Here is a 17,317-nt window from a genome sequence, read left to right as displayed (position 1 = left end):
TCAAATTTCCCATTTTGGCCACAATGACACAAGCTCTTTTTCATTCATTGCCTCCTGCTCACCTTGGATTCTCCATAGAGAAAACACATTGTTAGGTCAAGTCATTTCAACTAGCTTTCAACTTGGTTTTTCAGTAAATTTTATGTGTGTGCCTAACATCTCTCTAAAATTTATAGTTCTACAAGGATTAAAAACAGTCAGAGACATTTAACCACATAAAGTTACACTGGCCGAAAGTGCATTCTTCTGGCACATTAGCCATATATTCAGTCAATAAACTATTTTTGCAGGAAAATGCACATTGCCTCTGTAGCACTCATTCAACTGCAGATATAGCTTATTGCTCAAACAGAACTTACTGCCAGAAAAAGTACTAAACACTTCAGCATCTGGAACAAAGTAAAATGCAAAGACCAATTAAGAAATCTATTTACACTACTTAAAATACAAATAGAAAGGATTCAACATTATTGTACACCTGTGTTAAACATACTCAAGTTCAGAATGTTCTACTCTACTTCTGGTTAAACCTATTAAAAGAACAATTCTACTCCAGTGCATGAAAAAACTTTTAGCCTGGCTGGTATAGCTTAGTCAGTTGCAGCATTGTCCTGTAACTGAAGGGTTGCAGGTTCAATTCCCAGTCAGGGCACATTCTTAGGTTGTGGGTTCCATCCCCGGTCCAGGTGTGGACAGGAAGGCAATCAACTGATGCTTCTCTCTTGCATCAATGTTTCTCACTTTCCCTTCCTCTCTCTCTAAAAGCAATGAAAAAAAAAAAGTCCTCAGGTGAGGATAAAAAAAAAAAAAGGAATAACAAAAAACTTTTGGAAAAAGGTTAGCGGTAAAAGTTACCTTTAAAGATATGTCATGACATAATTAAAAATAAAATAAAATAATGTCTGGAACCTGCCTAAACATAATGGGGGAAGGGGACACAGGGTAGTGTGTGGGAGAAGAGATGAAACAAACTGGCCACATGTATATGTAATTGTTGAAGCTCAGTAAGGACTACACGGAGTTTATTACACTACTGTATTCTCGCTTATATTTCTTTAAAACATTCCATAATTTAAAAAGAAAATGAACACAGTAGTTACAAGACCATATGAATCTTTCAGAACTCACAGAACGGTATCTTAAGAAGAGTGAATTTTAATGTTCATAGATTATACATCAATAAATGTGACATAACCAAAAAAAAAAAAAAAAGGACCTGGCTGGTGTGGCTCAGTGGATTGAACACTGAGCTAGAAACTGAAAAGTCGCTGGTTCAATTTCTAGTCAGGACAAATGCCTGGGTTGGAGGCCAGGTCCCCAGTTAGGGGTGCACGAGAGGCAACCACACACTGATGTTTCTCTCTTTGTCCCTCCCTTCCCCTTTCTCTAAAAAATAAATAACATTTTTTTTTTAACTGCTTAAAAATAAAAAGAACGTCCTAATCACAGACTAAGAATGGATACTATGCCCTACAAACAAGACTTGGTGGGAAGCTAATTCAAAAGATAGGTTTTTCTTTTAGGGGGAGGTGAAGGGGGTTCAATGTAGTCAGGGAAAACATACCTATATTTAGGTAAAGAAAAGAAACACACAAATGCCTTGTTACGTGCACTTATCTGTTGCCCAGTCAGTGCTCACACACACACCATGTTTGTAGGCGCACCGCAGTTCCCTCCCATGGAGGGTGATGGGTATGAATAACTAAACAGCAATCTTCCAGAGACATTAAATAGCAGTTACCTGCAATTTCTTGCAAGCGATCTTCATCAATGTTAGGGTCAAAATCACTTCCCAAGACATCTGTACTCCAGGTCTCGCTCACTGTTTCTGATATATCTCTATCATCTGTCAGTCCCATCATGTCACGAATTTCAAACTTCCTCAGCTTATCATCAAGATTATCTTGTGTTGTGGCTATCAAAAAAAAAAAATTAAGCACTTAAAAAATGGTAGCACAGCTATGATTTCTTAATCAGACTTAAGGAACTGTACGTCTTTGAACTTCATTTTTCATATTTTATAATTAACACTGAGCACATAATGGCAAAACACTAAATTACTCCTTCATGGACACAGTCTTTCCCTCCCTGAACTGAACTCAGGACATGGATTCCGCATCCAGGTAGATTAACTGAGGCCATCGATGCAATTAATCGTCTCCCGCTATCCGCGACCTCTGCAGTGTGACCCTGATCAGGGATTGGGATGTAGTCCCCTCTCTGTGAATCCGCATAGGCCTTGTTACGTGCTTGGGCCGAAAGGGTAAGGGAGAAGCCTGCCAGCTGCGAGGCTAGCCCCCCAGAGGCATTATGAACTTCTGCTCTCTGTCACCCTTGCTCCTCTCATGAGAACAAGCTTAGGCTAGCCAGCTGGAGGATGAGGCCCAAACTGGAGCAAAGCAAAGGTCATTCTAGACCAGCCAGCTCCCAACTGACCAATGGCCGTCAGTTAAGATTAGCAGAGCTCTCTACTTCTCCACTGGTGACCGTGGATGAGTGAGCCCAGTCCAAATCAGAGACCCAGCCACCTGACCCAAAGACTTGAGAGTGAGAATAAATGTTTACTGTTTTTAAGTCACTAACTTTGGAAGTGGTTTGTCAAATAACATTGTGCCAATAATTAAGTGATAAACCTATACTAAAAAAAAAAAGTTTTCTCCATTTGACTTGGATACAACACCCCCAATCCTAGTTTTCTTTCTTCCCTTGACTGATGAGAAGCGGTCTGCAATTTGCCTCAATTCATGTCTCAACCCAGCATTCAGACTGCAGGCTGCCAACCACCTACATCAGAACGACCTAGAGGGCTTACTAAGGAAGTGACAGTCTTGCAACTTGTCTTAAGCTATTATTATTTTAGTTTTTTCTGTTATTTTTAGAAAACTTAACCCTAATTGATACAATAACAAATTGACCCAGTAAAATATACCATTATTTTTATTCAACATACACATACCCTAGCTGGCAATGATCTTTTCCTCTCTAAAATGGACTAAACCGGGATTTCTAAAAATGAGACATAGCAAATGGCTTTTTTTTTTTTTTAACTAACTCTCCAGGTAATTTCTATGCATATTAAAGCCTAAGAATCACTGCCTCAAACCCAGTTGAAGGCATGTGCCCTCAACATTCCCTGGAAGGCCACCCAATGATCTTTAATAAACAAATCCAAAGACCCTTTTCAAATTAATCTTCCTAAAGCCCAATAGGGACCCAGCTGTTTTCCATTCCTTACCTCATGCTATTTCCTGCTTGGTAGTTCCTAAATAAGTGCTGCGTGCTTTCCTATCTCTGACTGGCTTATACTACTCCTTCGCCTAGAATGCCCTGTCTCCAGCTTCTGCCAATGCAATACCAGCCAGACTTTAAGGCCAGTGTTCTCTTCCAATAAGCTTTCCCCTACACTATCAACCTCTGTGTCTCTCACTCAGAACTGCTAAAGCACTCTTAGGATACTTTTAATCATTGGCGTACCATTCTCTCCCTATTCTAGGTTCCTTGGGCCCTTAAGTTTTATCTTTGTAGTTCTTAAAATTTTAGTATTACAGAATCGAAATACCAAATGTTACAGAATTCCAGCAATTCATTTTAATTATTCTATGTAAGTTAAGTCTAAAAATTCACTTACCAACTAAGCACATCTTTAAAACCTGAAGGAACTATGAATGAACGCAAGTTTAATGGTCATTATATAACCAATAAATTTATTCTTACTGAACACAGCCAACTTACACGGAAACACACTGTTTATCCTGCAACCAGGTAACTTCTTTGCCACCTGCCCAACTGTGTTCAACTTTTGCTCACCTTGCTCATGCTCCAATAGCTGTAGAGCTTCAACTCCATTACTCCCAGAAGGTCCTGCTCCAAGTTCTGATACAGACTCTCCTTCCAGGTCTAGAGAGGACACTGAATTGGAGCGATTTGAAGGACCTAAAAAAATGTTTCTACTGTGAGTGAGCTTAAACAGTCATGAGCCATCATGCAATTTTTCATGCCTTGATAAAGGACTAAAGACTAATTAAAGTACTTTTAATACTGCGTTTATTCCTTAAAAATATATATGCCCAATTAGGCATCTAGGGAATTATCCTAAGAACAATCCAAAAATTCATCTAAGGTTGTTTATATCAGGGCTTCTTATAAGTGCAAAGTGGAAGCAACCTACATGTTTAATCATAGAAGAATGTTTAAGTAAATTATAAAAGAAAACAGCCATTAAAAACCACATTATTTGAGAATGTTAAATCAAGGGAAATGTCAGTTATATTGTTAAACAACAACAAAAAAAGGTTACAAAACAGCATAAACCTAATCTTGCTATAAATAAACCAAAATGTTAACCATTAATAACAGAATGGTGAGATTACAGAGGATTCAATTTCTTTTCAGCATTTTCTAGAATAAACGCACATTACTTATGTTTTTAAAAAATATAGGAAAAATTATTACATTTTATGTTTATTTTAAAATGTTAGTAAACTTGAACTTTTTCATTAAAACGTTTGTCCTAGTACATGGAATGACATAGTCTCACTTCCTAAAGCCTGCCTTTAAATTTCTTTTTTATTCCTATTTCCATCGTATCTTTCTGCTTCATAAAAGGTGTGTATGAATATACAGAACATTAAAAGTACACACAGCATCCTAAAATACGAGTGAGTCCATTTTTTTCCATTTAGACATGCATTATATCCCTCTAAAGGAGCTCTATAAGCTTAGATATATATCAATGTTAGAGAAATAAAATTTGGTATTATTCAAGTCTCACTGAGGACGTGTATCTTCTCTATTGTATATGACCAAAGTTTTCTCAAGATCTTTAAATTATTTCTTCTTGCAATCTTAATTTTATTCAAAAACAATCTTTCAGCCAACTGTTCAAGATCATTAGAGGAAAACTTCATTACTCTCCTCAGTCAGGGGCACAGATGGTATAACTATAATTTATAAGGCTCCTTTAAAGAACACAAGACAATCTATCACTTCAATCACACAACTCCTTGAATGAAGTAACCCTTCACCTTCAGATATTCCTTCCAGATTATCACTGCAGAGGGAAAAGCGCAAGGTTTTATCAGGTTTACCGTGGAGTTTGTTTTCATCGACAGGGACATCTCCTTGTCCTCCATCCGAAAGTTGCATGTTTAGGACCTAGGAAATAAAATGCCATTGTTCTGTCACAAACTACAGCAAATGCGTATTTAAGTTTGTTTGTTTTTTATCTTAAATTGTCATTTTAAACTAAAAACCACTCTACGAGATTCTGATCAAGCTTTTAAGTGCCCCTAAAAGAAAAGTATAAGTATTAGAACTGAACCTCTGCCCTCCCGTTGCCCTGCCAGAGCCAGGGCTTGAACAGGCAATCAGACATCGAATGAGCAGCAGTTAGGATCGTAGGCCAGTCCTTCTGGTTCTGCCATGTGCCAACTATGTAATCTTGGATAGCTTAAACTCCCTAAACCTGTCTCTTCATCTATAAATAAAATGGTGATAACAGTGTGTATGCCATGGAGTTGTTGAAGTTTAAATTTAAAAATGCACATAAAGCATTTGGCATAGTTAAAAGATAATAAATTCACAAGTTTTTCAAAAATTAATAAACGAAGTCAGCAGGAAGAAAACGTATAAATAAATTATCTTGTAAGCACTAGAACTGAATCAGTCTAGTTTGAACCTCTACTTGATCACCACATACACATGGCTACGAAAGTCCATATCAGCAGCTGATGTGACTTGCAACCACCTCTAGCTTAGAGCTGATGGCCTTCTTATAATGTTTCTATTTGTCAGGTGATTTCCAAATAACATAATTACAGTAGTCCCTCTCTATATCGCGGTTCACTTATCGTGGTCTCACTGTATTGGATTTTAAAAAATATTATATTTAATTATTGCAGATTTTTCGCTATATCGCGGGATTTTGCAGTACTGTATACATGTTGTTAAAGTTAAGTAGGTTTAAGAGGGTAGAATATGTTTAAGAACATAAGTAGTGTTTATAAAAGTGTGGAAAAAGTTAATAAGAGACTGGGAACGGTTTATAAGTGTGTGGAAAGGGTTTATAAAGCCTTAAAATATATACAAATACTAAAATAAATGTAAGATTCCTACTTCACGGATTTTCACCTATTGCGAGGGGGTCTAGAACATACTCCTTAATCGTATCATCGGCAGCCATCCATCTCGAGAGACGATGGTGTAGCTTCTTAAGACCTGAAGCTACAGAGCCTGGGCAGGGTGATATGGAGGGTCTGCTGTTGCCCAAGCAGCAGACCCCCCCACTCTTCGCAGCTGAAGGATCCAAGGGAAAGACGGAGTCAATACAGCTTGGCTTCAGGTGCGCCGCAGGAGTTGCCGGTGTTGACTGCAACGTCAAACCGCCTTAGGGACTCCGGCTCCGGATTTTCTGTCGGGGTTTACTCCCTTAGCCTTTCCCCTGAAGAGGTATGCCGCAAGGCAGCGGAGGTTTTTTGGAATCAGAGTTTTCCTTCTCTGATGTGCCCTGACTGGAAGATCGAACCAGCGACACTTAGCTCGCAGGCCGACGCTCAATCCACTGAGCCAAATAACACCCATGACAAGTGAGGGAATACTGTACTTCTCACCCCCCATAAGCTTCATAACTCAGATTTGTATATATATCTCCAACCTAATGAAGAACTGAATGCTTCTTTGGAAAGCAGTATGTTTTAAGCATACTGGAACTTGAACCCAGTCATTGGGTTGCTAACCTGTTGCTGGAAAATGAAGAATAGTATCCTTAGAAAAAAACAAAACAAACACCAAAAACACCCTCTAGGTGCTGTTCGGGCCCTGCACTTAAATTAATAGATTAAAGGTTTTTTTTTAATGGCTCTATATATTTACTTGTGCAATGGTATTAAAAAAAATTTTTTTTTTCCTATTTGCTTAAAAGTAAATGCAGACATTACAATTTTACATTCGGAATTTTAAAATAACTCAGACCTTTAAATTCATAGTAAGTGGTGTACAATGACTGGTTAGGCAAAATCTGTCTAATGGCCTAGGGAGGGGTATGAATTAATGAAACAATGGGATCAGACCACTGTGCAGACACTTCCCTTCATAGGAGTACAGCCTGCTGTCTTCAAGGCTGCCACTGAGCTGGGGATTGGGGACAGTTACCATGGTAAGGTAAATGCCACAAAGTTCTCTGACACAGTCAGCTGTTCTTTACCCTCATTAAGCATCCTCCTGGTTGTTATAAAGTTTTTGATTACATTCCAGTGTTTCTAAAAAGCTGATTCTGACAGTTTTTGTGACTTCATTCATTTTTTTGTGGGTGTAGAGGGACAGAGTTCGGGAGTTTGACAGAACTCTTTCCTATGAGTGATGCACAGTTCTAAACACAGCCAACCACCAGCATCGCTTTATCAAGCACTCTAACTGGTCCCTAATTCTCAAGCCAGGACTAGGTGTTCTTGAATAGTACACAGTCACTGCTGAAAGTTCAGATGCTGCTTCTTTTTCAGGAGGTCACAATGCATGAACAGCGGCTCCTGCCTTTAGAATCAAGATTTCTTCTTTCCTTTGGGCCCTGCCCCAAGCTCGTCTACAAATATTTTAAAACTGATTCCCATATCCCCAATCCCATTTCTTCAAAATGTTTTCTTTTCGCAGTTATCTCTTCCATTTCTTCCTAACAGGCCAAAGAAAAGAAAGTATTTCTAAAGAATGTTTGACTCTTTAAAGCAAGAATAGCACTGGTATATTATTAAAAAAAAAAAGAGAAACATAAAACACTTCCTACAAGCCACTGTAAAAGTCTCTTCAATTTCCACACCACAATTTCCTGGCTTCCTGTCTCTTCTACTATTAGGAACATTTCTTTTGGTATGGACCTGGTCAGCAGCTACAGGGTCATACATGTGCTAATGTGAAGGGCCTCCAAAATTGTTCACAGGAAGTTTAGCGTTTGATGGTGTGTCATAGTAGGTCCACTGAAGATAATAAAAAATATACACTTAATGCATACTGATTTATAGAAGCAAGTGGCCATTAATGAGAAGAATAGAATCTAAATTTCTTAACACTGGTGGCTATAAGTTAAATGTAACAATACACTGATACCTCGTTTTCTGACATCATCCCTGGAGTTAGCTGGGGACCTGTCCCTAAGGAAATGACCAACACTTCTTCTGGCTGTACTTCCTGGATGGTTTCTTGAGATGATCCTTCATGGTCCATATGTAAGTCCATTAGCATATTGGAGCGGCTTCTGCTCCGAGTTGCTAATAAAAAAATTTAAACAAGACATTTAGAGAAAAAGATAAAATGAAGAAAATGGCACACTAAATACAAAAATATATTTTCTATTAATGTAGAACATTTGCACATGCACACAAAAAAATGGTGAAAATATGAATAAGAAAAAAAAATGCTGTATTTTCCCACTCTACTGATGACTACTAATACAGATTCTTCTTCAAAACTGATCATCAGAAACAATGCCATGTTCACCTGACAGGGAGTGACAAACAGATGACCACACATGCAGAACAGCAAACACATCCCAATCCATTTAGGACTTGGGATGACAGGAAAAGCATTACCTTATTTCTTATCTGCTCAAGACACCTTCAACTATTTCTCCTATAAAATGATTTAACTGCCACAGGCCTCCCATATTAATAACTCATAAGCACTAGAAAATTTCATATAGAAATCTGATAGCCATATAAAATAATATACATTAATTAAGCAGCTGTTGACAAAATCAGAACCAGTTTTTGAAAACACATTGTTTTTCCTGAAATGTATTAACCTCTTTCCAAAGATGGAGGAGAGATTTCCCTATGTTTGAATACAAGTTTCCTTTCTGCTTACTGGAAATGTTCTAAATTAATACAGGATGTAATTATTTGGGGATGTTTTCCTTATGTAATATTTTTTTCTAAAACAGTGCATCCTACAGAACTTCTAAAAGATTTGGATAGTTGGTAATAATTTCTCTATGAGTTTTAGTCTTCTGTGTTAAGTTTCTATTTTCTCCCAGAGGTCAATAAAATTCAATACAACCAAAATAGTAACTAGAAATTCTATTTCAGTGCAAAATAATCAAAAGTGCAGACACAAAGCAAAACACTCTATAGTACCAAATCTTTCAACTTCATTTGATTGAAAAAGATAGAAATATAAACAATCGTCTTGTAGCCACAATGCTGTAGATCTATTTATTAATCACTCTTACTTTCAAAATTCAGAGCACACATCAACTTTAAAAAATCAGGTTCACCTCACTATCTTCTACTGAATTGTGATCTTAAATTCAACCTCACGAACTACATCAATCTTAAGTAACAAACTTCATCCTTTATAAAAATGCAAGTAATCAAAATTCAAGTAACAATTGACACAAAGCAAAAGCAACATGCACATGGAGCACATTTTTATAAACTATTTTTTATTAGCAGTTATACAAGAAGAGGAAGAACAGCCTATTACCCACCAAATGGGGCTACTAGAGTAATGTGAGCAGAGAGATTGGTGGCTGAGGGGTCCCAGGCAGCGATGGCTGCTAACTGTTGTCCTGGGTTGTGAAAGCATTAAACAGAAAGAAAGTCAACCCTCTGAATAATGGACATATTTCTTAAAATATGAAATAAATTCAATGACCAGGTCACATGACTATACAAAATAATACTGAGCAAATATTTGAAACTTACTCTCCATTATATCCATATCTGATGATACTTCTGAATGATATGAAACGAAAGAACCAATGTATAGGAATGAATAGGGAGGTAAAAAATCTCTACCAAAAATCACTTATTTCTTCATGTTAAAAAAGTGCAAATAGCCTATAATATTAAAAATCACTGAGTATCAAGCTTTATTTTTTTCTAGTTTTAATTCTGAAAAATGACATTTTGGGACGATGAAAGCCAAAGACTTGAAAAATATGATGCCATATTCCTGTTGATGATATTATTCCATATTATGTTAAATGTAAGGTACATTCATTTTAAGAAACTAACAGTTCTTAACACGTCAGCTCGTGGAAGTTTAAAAGTGAAATTCCATTCTTCAAAATGTATAAAATATAGTAACTATTCATATTCACTACTGCTGAACTCCTCATTAGCATTAAAAAACTGGCGTTAAACTACTCTGCTCCCTTGGCCTACATACTCTTTCCCTGTCTTGTTTACTTTGTTAAACTTCCTTTCATCCTTCAGCAGAAAATGCAGGCTTCACCTGCTCCGGGGTTGCCTTCCCTAGCTCTCCCGGTAGTCCTCCGTGCTTGTCCCCACCAAACACTTAGTACACTGCGGGACGCGGCTCTCTTCTTGCTTTCCCCAACTAGACTAGAATAAGGCCATGTCCTGAGGTCTTTGTATCTCCAGAGTCTAACACAGCGCCCGGCCTGTAGGATCGTGATTATAATACCTACTCTCTTAGTGTGGATATCTTGCATGGAATAAATGACACACACTTATAAAGTGTTTACCCAGTATCTGGTACCACAGTTTATGCTCAATTAATTTTTTGTTGCATATCTATAGATAACAGATGTTTACTAAGTGAGTAAAACTTAAGCCTAATTCATAAATAAATGAATAAATGACTAAATAAAATGGAACTTTTGCTTTATTTTATAAAATAACTAGATATCTTAGCTCAGCTGATAAAAGACTGATTATTAATAACAATAATGGAAAAATAGTACCTACATAGTTTCAACTTTACTGACAGAAATTTTTAATATTATTTTATTATATTATTTATAACTTTGTAGAAAGGACAGGGCTACATAATATAAATAATGACTCCTTGTAACAAATGATACTTTCAAAATTTTCCAAGAAGAGACACTAAAATACAAAGTATACTGTAGGGTGCATGACTGTAATTCATTATAAAAGATATGTTTAGTTAAAGGGAAAGCCTAGTGCTAAACCTTAATTAATCTAGTATAATTACAAAAAAAATGGAATTCCTATCAGTATATGTGGAGAAAGATGTTTCCAAATCTTTTAAAACTATGTTTCACAACACTGAGCAATGACAAAGGCTAATAAAGAAATACTAAATTTAAGTCAAAGCCCTAATACGAGAAAGCCTCTTTACCTATAGGCAATCGATTCTTTTTATTTGCTGGAGTGGTTGCTGGAGACAGCTGAGGAGTATTGTACGGAGTCATTTCCAAACTGCTGCTTTTCCATGGCTTTGCCTGGGGCAGGTTTGCCAATAAATTGTCCAGAGCCATTCTATCTTCTCTCAATTGATCTCCAGACATCACACTCTTCATAAAATTCACCTGGCAAAAATAGAAGGACATTAGCTAGTGAAATCAATTTTTCAAACACAATGTATATTTCTCACACAATGTACTCATCTATGACTCTGCCATGTGTAGATAAATGACTTCTGAGAAAATCCTATTAAAGAATAAAGCCATTACCAGAGTAATAAGCTGACTGTGGGTTATATAAACCACAGTTCTGCTCAAGCCTTCCAGAAGATTAACAGAGGACATTGGAGGGGTCTCCACAGCACGGCCCCCAATCACAACATCAAGGAAAGCAGCAACACAGCTCTGTTAAAACAGGGAGAGGTCACAGTGAAAAACCACCTCTTTAAAATAAGGAAACAGAGTTAGGAGGCAATTCCTATGGGCCCTTCTGGACAACCGGGAGTCTCCACCCCTCCCCCCTTCCCCCTTGCTCCGACAGGCCCCTCGAGGTGGACCGGGAGTCTCCCTCTTACCTCTAATCCCTTTCCCTCCCTTCCCTCGAATAAAACAAAGAAAAAAGAAAATAAGGAAACAAAATTTCTGGTTAAGGTGAACTAGCAATGCAAAAAGTTTTTCTCCTTAAAAATTATATTAAACACAACATTAAAAAAAATTAAACTTTCTTTGAATTGATATAGAATAACCTCCAAAATACTCTGGTACATGAAACAAACATGATACAGAACAGTGTGCACTGTCTTGTCCAGGTAGCTCAGTTGGTTGGAGCATTGTCCTAATATTCTATGGTTGCAGTTTCAATCCCCAGTCAGGGCGCGCAGAAGAATCAACCAATGAATATATAAATAAGTGGAACAACAAAACGATGTTCCCCCTCTCTCTGGTTCTCTCCCTTCCTCTCTCTCTAAAAATCAAAACCAAACAGTACACGTCGTGCTACCATTTGTGAAAAGGGAATGATGAGTGACTGGGAAAATATATGTAGGAATTTGCTTGTATATGTATAGACCTCTTGGCGCATACACAAAACACATAACATCAAGAACCTCTTAGAGAGGAAATAAAGGCTAGAGATCAGAGGTGGAAGGGAAATTTCACTGGATAACTTTTGATTTTTTAAATAGGGTGGATGTTGCCTACTCAAATATGATTAATTAAAATTTTATTTAATTAAAGGAACTGAACAATGCCATAAATATTAACTTATGAAATAAACTTAAAAGTATGCAGTAATTGCTGATTTTAATGACAATTTTTTAAAATTAATCTTCTTAAAATAAAATAATTTTAATAGCTCCTTGGCTCTTACTATAACAGCATCTCCTCAACACTTCTATAAGTGAGAATTAGTCACCTTTAGTGACATCTTCCTTTAAATGCTGCTGATGCAACATTATATGCTCTATAGCTACACCAAGAAGTCATTGAAAGAATATTTAATCCTTTCTCCATCATTTAAGAACAAGACATAAGAAAGAGAATAGTTAGGTTCATTAATACTTCGGCAGAATTTTCTATAAACAGTATTTCCCACGACATAGTATTCATTCTTACTTTGTCAAATTTTCCAAGGCTGCTCTTTGTCCGGGGATCTCCCTCTTCAGAGCCAGTCATTGCTAACTGCTGCAAAAGACGGCCAACCTGCAACCCAAAGCACAGGCTGTAGAAACAAAGTCCTCTCTCCATGAAAGAACTTCCATTCCATTCTAAAAATCTATTTCACAATAATACTCATATCACCTGATCAGACATACAAAATAGCGTCCCAAACGTATATCTTGTCAACATCAGGTTTTACAATAACTAGAACGTTTTTGCTTTAACTTCTCTTTAAACGTATCAACATTAGGAAATAAAAATGTAACACCTTTGTTTCTGATATTGCACTTTTCATGTGCTCAGAAATTTTAAAATTAATTTGTAAAAGCTGACTCAAACTATTTCAAGTTACTTGTTAAGTACTTTTCCCTACAGAGTTCACAAAGTACTCAAGGTAGATTCCCTGCCCACCTCAGATTTAAAAGCAACAATTTTTACAAAACCTATGCTGTTTGGAAAGTCAACAAGAATTCAAAGAGCAGGTTCCTTATTGCCAAAAGTGAACAGTTAACCCACTCTCTTTAAGGACACTTTGCTGAACGTTAATATCATATAGCATCATCTATTTAATATCGGGGACGATCCCCTTCCCTTACTACTCATTTTGAAAATATGCGATTCCATCTCTGTTGAAATGAAAAGAAAAAAAAACTACAACTGCATTATCATAAGAACATATTTAGTATTTCACAGAGGATGAAAACTTTTTTATTTTATTTCAGGGATTTCAATATATTTAGTTGTTCAACACCCCGATATTAAAGAAGTGATCATGAAAAAAAACTTAGTTTTTTTAAAAACCTCTTCCAAAGATTCTATTCCAAATAAACTCAGTCTCTTCCTCACAGTATTTCTGGGTAATAAGATATGATTAAAAGACTCCCCTAAGAAATAATAACATGAATTCAGTACTTCAGGTAATTGGGGGGTGGTAGGGGAAGAGTGTTAACACAGGTCCAAAAGTCCTTTCTGATACTCTCAGGTCCAGAAGAGGTGCATATTTCAAAACTTGGAGATTTTAGGAAGGTTAGTCAGTACATATCTGTAACATGTTCAGTATTTAGAGTATCATCCTATAATCAAACATATTACCATTTCTACAGCAAAAAAATGAGTGTTCATTAGCACTAAACGGAATAACAAAGAATTGTAAGTAGCCTCATGTTAGTTCAGACTAGGTTTTGCTACCAAAAGAAGGATAAAAAAACTCAGTTTCCAATTATTCTGGATTTTGAAATCATGGGAAGTGAGCTTGTGAAAATCCAATCAAGTATACATTCATGTGTGTGAAGACTCCATTTAAAAACACAAAATATTTTATGACAACAATATTTTTTAATACCAATGTGACTGCTTTTATTTCTTAAGAAGCAAGTATTGCCCTGGCAGGTCAGACGGTTGGAGCGTCACCCCGAAAAACCAAGGTTGAGGGTTCAATCCTCAGCCGGGCACACACCGCAGTTGAAGGTTCTATCCCCGCTTGGGGAGTGTATGGAGGCAACCAACAGATGTTTCTCACTCACACGGATGTGTCTCTCCCCCCAACCCCCATTACTCTCTAAAAACAATGAAAAAAAGGTCCTCAGTGAGGATTAAAAAAAAAGAATCAACCAATGAATGCATAAATAAGGGGAACAAGTCAATGTTTCTCTCTCAAATCAATAAAAAAAAATAAATAAAAAAGGAGCAAATATTTAGGACAGTCTAAGGAAAAAGAATGGTAAGAACCTATGAATACTGTCAACATATTTTTTTGTTCCCACCCCCACTGCCTAACCAACTGATTTTAAAACTGAATGCCACATTAATAATAATAGCAAAAGCGTACCTGCATCAGATTGAATCTTGCCACCTCATTAATAGGAGCGTCAGAAATGATCCCATACTGCTCTGGATTGACAACGGCAGGACAAATGAAGCAGGCCAACAGGAGATCCGTGCACATGGCCCTGACCTCCCCAACTTCCAGTCTATCTACACAGGAGAGGGTTTTGTACATCTGTGACACGATCCACCTCAAACTATGTGGAAAGCAGTAAGTGTTCTGTTTGAGATAACCAATAAATTTGTTCACCAAAGCCACTAGTTTGGCCTCATTGGAATCCACCATCTCTTGAACCTTTTGCCTGAATCGATCTGAGCCTTTTTCTCCAAAGAGTTTTTCCTGCTGAGATGGGGAGAACCTCTCAATTAGCTTATTTGGATCTGTTTCCAGATGATCTTCATCTTCCACAAGCAGCTGCATGATTGGCTCATGTAAAGTAGCTGTGAGGAAAAGTTTGGCAGAAAACAGTCCTTCAGAAAAAAGTTTAAATAAGATGCTGAAGGCACACGTTCCTCTCCTCAAAAGTCGCCTGGGGTTGTCACTTTCTTTAAGTTCAAATTCAATCAAGTATCTCAAAACCTGAAGGAGGTAGCTTTCGTCTTCTTGCATTATGCAGTTGCCGTAGAGGGAGGTAAAAACTGTGTAAATAACACTTTGTGTGTTCTCCTGATTAAGTTTCTCTCCAGCAACCAGAGAGGAGGCAATAAGACGAGGATTTTCTCTTAACCGACTCAAGAATTCTCCATAAGCAGTCTCCTGAAATCCCAACTGCTTATATCCATCAACAAACTGTGTATCTTCCAAAATCTTGGCATGTTGGCAACATTCAGCAGGGGAAGCTTCAGCACTAAAAAATGAGCAAACAAACAAAATAATAAAATTAACAACAATAATAACACATATACTATACTGAAACACCGAATGTGAGCTGATTATAGTTCCAGCAATGAGATCACTCTGAATTGCTAAAATCCTTTAGACCACCAGCACCTAAATGTGTAAAGAAAGAAAAAAAAGGTACAAACAAGAACAAATTCCTCACATCAAAAAAGGTTCACCGAAAAGTGCCAAGAAGTAACCATTATTCTGATTTCTTTCATCAAAGATTGGGCCTTCCTCATTTTGAACTTCATTTAACATATTTCTACAGAGTATGTAGCCTTCTGTGTCTGGCTTCTTTTCCCAACATTATACCTCAGTACTACCATTCTTAGAGCTGAAAACTGCTTTTTGGAACAACAGAACATGAGGTATTAACACAGTGAAAAACAAGGTTTCTAAGGCTGGAAAGTAGATATACAATAGCAAAACATAGAAATGTACATATTAAAATGTTAGGAAAAAAGTAGAACACAAGAGAATTTACTCTACACTAATGAAATGTTGTACATGTACAAAGATAAAAACTTCATTGCTGTGGTATAAAATATTAATGCTTCAGTAATAATTCTCTATAATAGTACTTAAGTGATTTAATAAACAAAATAAGCAAAAATTCACGTTAATGTTGATTTAAACGATCTTAAACCAAGCACTTTGATGGAAATAGATTCACTTATTTACAGAACCACAGTGGTTTATAAAATGTTAAGACCTCAAAATCTTTTCGTTACCTGGTTATGATAAGCCGATCCAAGTTAATTCTCTGTTGTTTAGCAATCCATGCTGTACGATACAACTTTTCAGCTGTCTTAAGCACATCGGCATTGAGCCTCTGAATGAGCTGCTTCTCAGAGTTTACATATAAGCGTTCCTGCTTGAGGTGATGGGCCAGAGTATGAATATCTAACTTCACCATCTTCAAATGTGGAAAAGGTACAACAGCTGATCACTAAGGGTGAAAAGACAAATTTAAAAATGTTAGGTTACTGAAATTGTTTTCCAAATCAAAAGGGATTGAATATATTAAGAAAAAAGCTACTCTAATTTTAAAGTAATCTATATATTTTTTGTTATAGAAGCATTACAGGTTCGGTATAGATAAGCAAAAAGAAAAGCTCCTACCCTAGCTGGTGTGGCTCAGTGGATTGAATGCCGGCCTGCAAACCAAAGGGTCACTGGTTTGATTCCCAGTCAGGGCATGTGCCTGGGTTGCAGGCCAGGTCCCCAGCTGGGGGCATACAAGTGGCAACCACACACTGATGTTTCTTTCCCTCTCTTTCTCCCTCCTTCACCCTCTCTCTAAAAATAAATAAAATCTTTTAAAAAAAGAAAAGAAAAGCTCCTAATAAGGCCACTGCTCAGAGACAGCCACTGCAAAAACCCTATGTATAATCTTCAAGTCCAGTGCCCACTTATTAACGCTGTAGTTTCCTTGACGGCTCTTTCACACTGCAATCTATCAACATATCCTGTTGACTCTACCTTCAGAATACATCTCAAATACGACTACTTCTCCCCACCTTCATCACCACCTCTCACCTGAAGCTCTACAGCCACCACTTCCTAACTCATCTCCCTGCTTCCTTCCTCACACTACTAGACTCCGGTCTCTCCATAGCATCGAGTGTCCTTAAACTTCAGACAGATCACGCTATTCCCCTACTAGAAATCGTCCAAAGCCTCAGCATTTGCTGATCCCTCTGTCTGTCTCTGGAAGGCTAGCCCTCCAGATACCTTTGCGGGGTTACTTCATACAGGTCTTTACTTCGCACGGGTCTCTGCTCAAATGTCTA

The 17,317-nt window shown here is 37.2% G+C and overlaps 1 protein-coding gene across 6 annotated transcripts in view; it reads right to left on the bottom strand.

Annotated features, from left to right (window-relative positions):
- GAPVD1 (GTPase activating protein and VPS9 domains 1) overlaps positions 1-17,317 on the bottom strand; it is a 62,008-nt gene that overhangs the window by 26,165 nt on the left and 18,526 nt on the right. For 4 of the 6 annotated variants that reach the window (XM_090274721.1, XM_090274724.1, XM_090274725.1 and 1 more), the window contains 9 exons: positions 16,256-16,473; positions 14,646-15,489; positions 12,773-12,859; positions 11,429-11,563; positions 11,095-11,284; positions 8,095-8,255; positions 5,025-5,154; positions 3,808-3,933; positions 1,742-1,915 (listed from right to left, as the gene is read on the bottom strand). In XM_090274721.1, the coding sequence (XP_090130847.1) occupies positions 1,742-1,915; positions 3,808-3,933; positions 5,025-5,154; positions 8,095-8,255; positions 11,095-11,284; positions 11,429-11,563; positions 12,773-12,859; positions 14,646-15,489; positions 16,256-16,440 (2,032 nt within the window). In that variant the 5' untranslated portion in view covers positions 16,441-16,473. The remainder of the gene's footprint in view (positions 1-1,741; positions 1,916-3,807; positions 3,934-5,024; positions 5,155-8,094; positions 8,256-11,094; positions 11,285-11,428; positions 11,564-12,772; positions 12,860-14,645; positions 15,490-16,255; positions 16,474-17,317) is intronic. The other 2 variants (XM_090274723.1, XM_090274726.1) reach the window with 1 other exon arrangement.

Source organism: Furipterus horrens, unplaced genomic scaffold (assembly GCF_987537825.1).
Source record: "Furipterus horrens unplaced genomic scaffold, mFurHor1.1.pri manual_scaffold_4, whole genome shotgun sequence".
NCBI lineage: Eukaryota > Metazoa > Chordata > Mammalia > Chiroptera > Furipteridae > Furipterus > Furipterus horrens.
The sequence above is the reverse complement of the archived record's forward strand: the minus strand, read 5'-3'. Positions and strand labels throughout refer to the sequence as shown.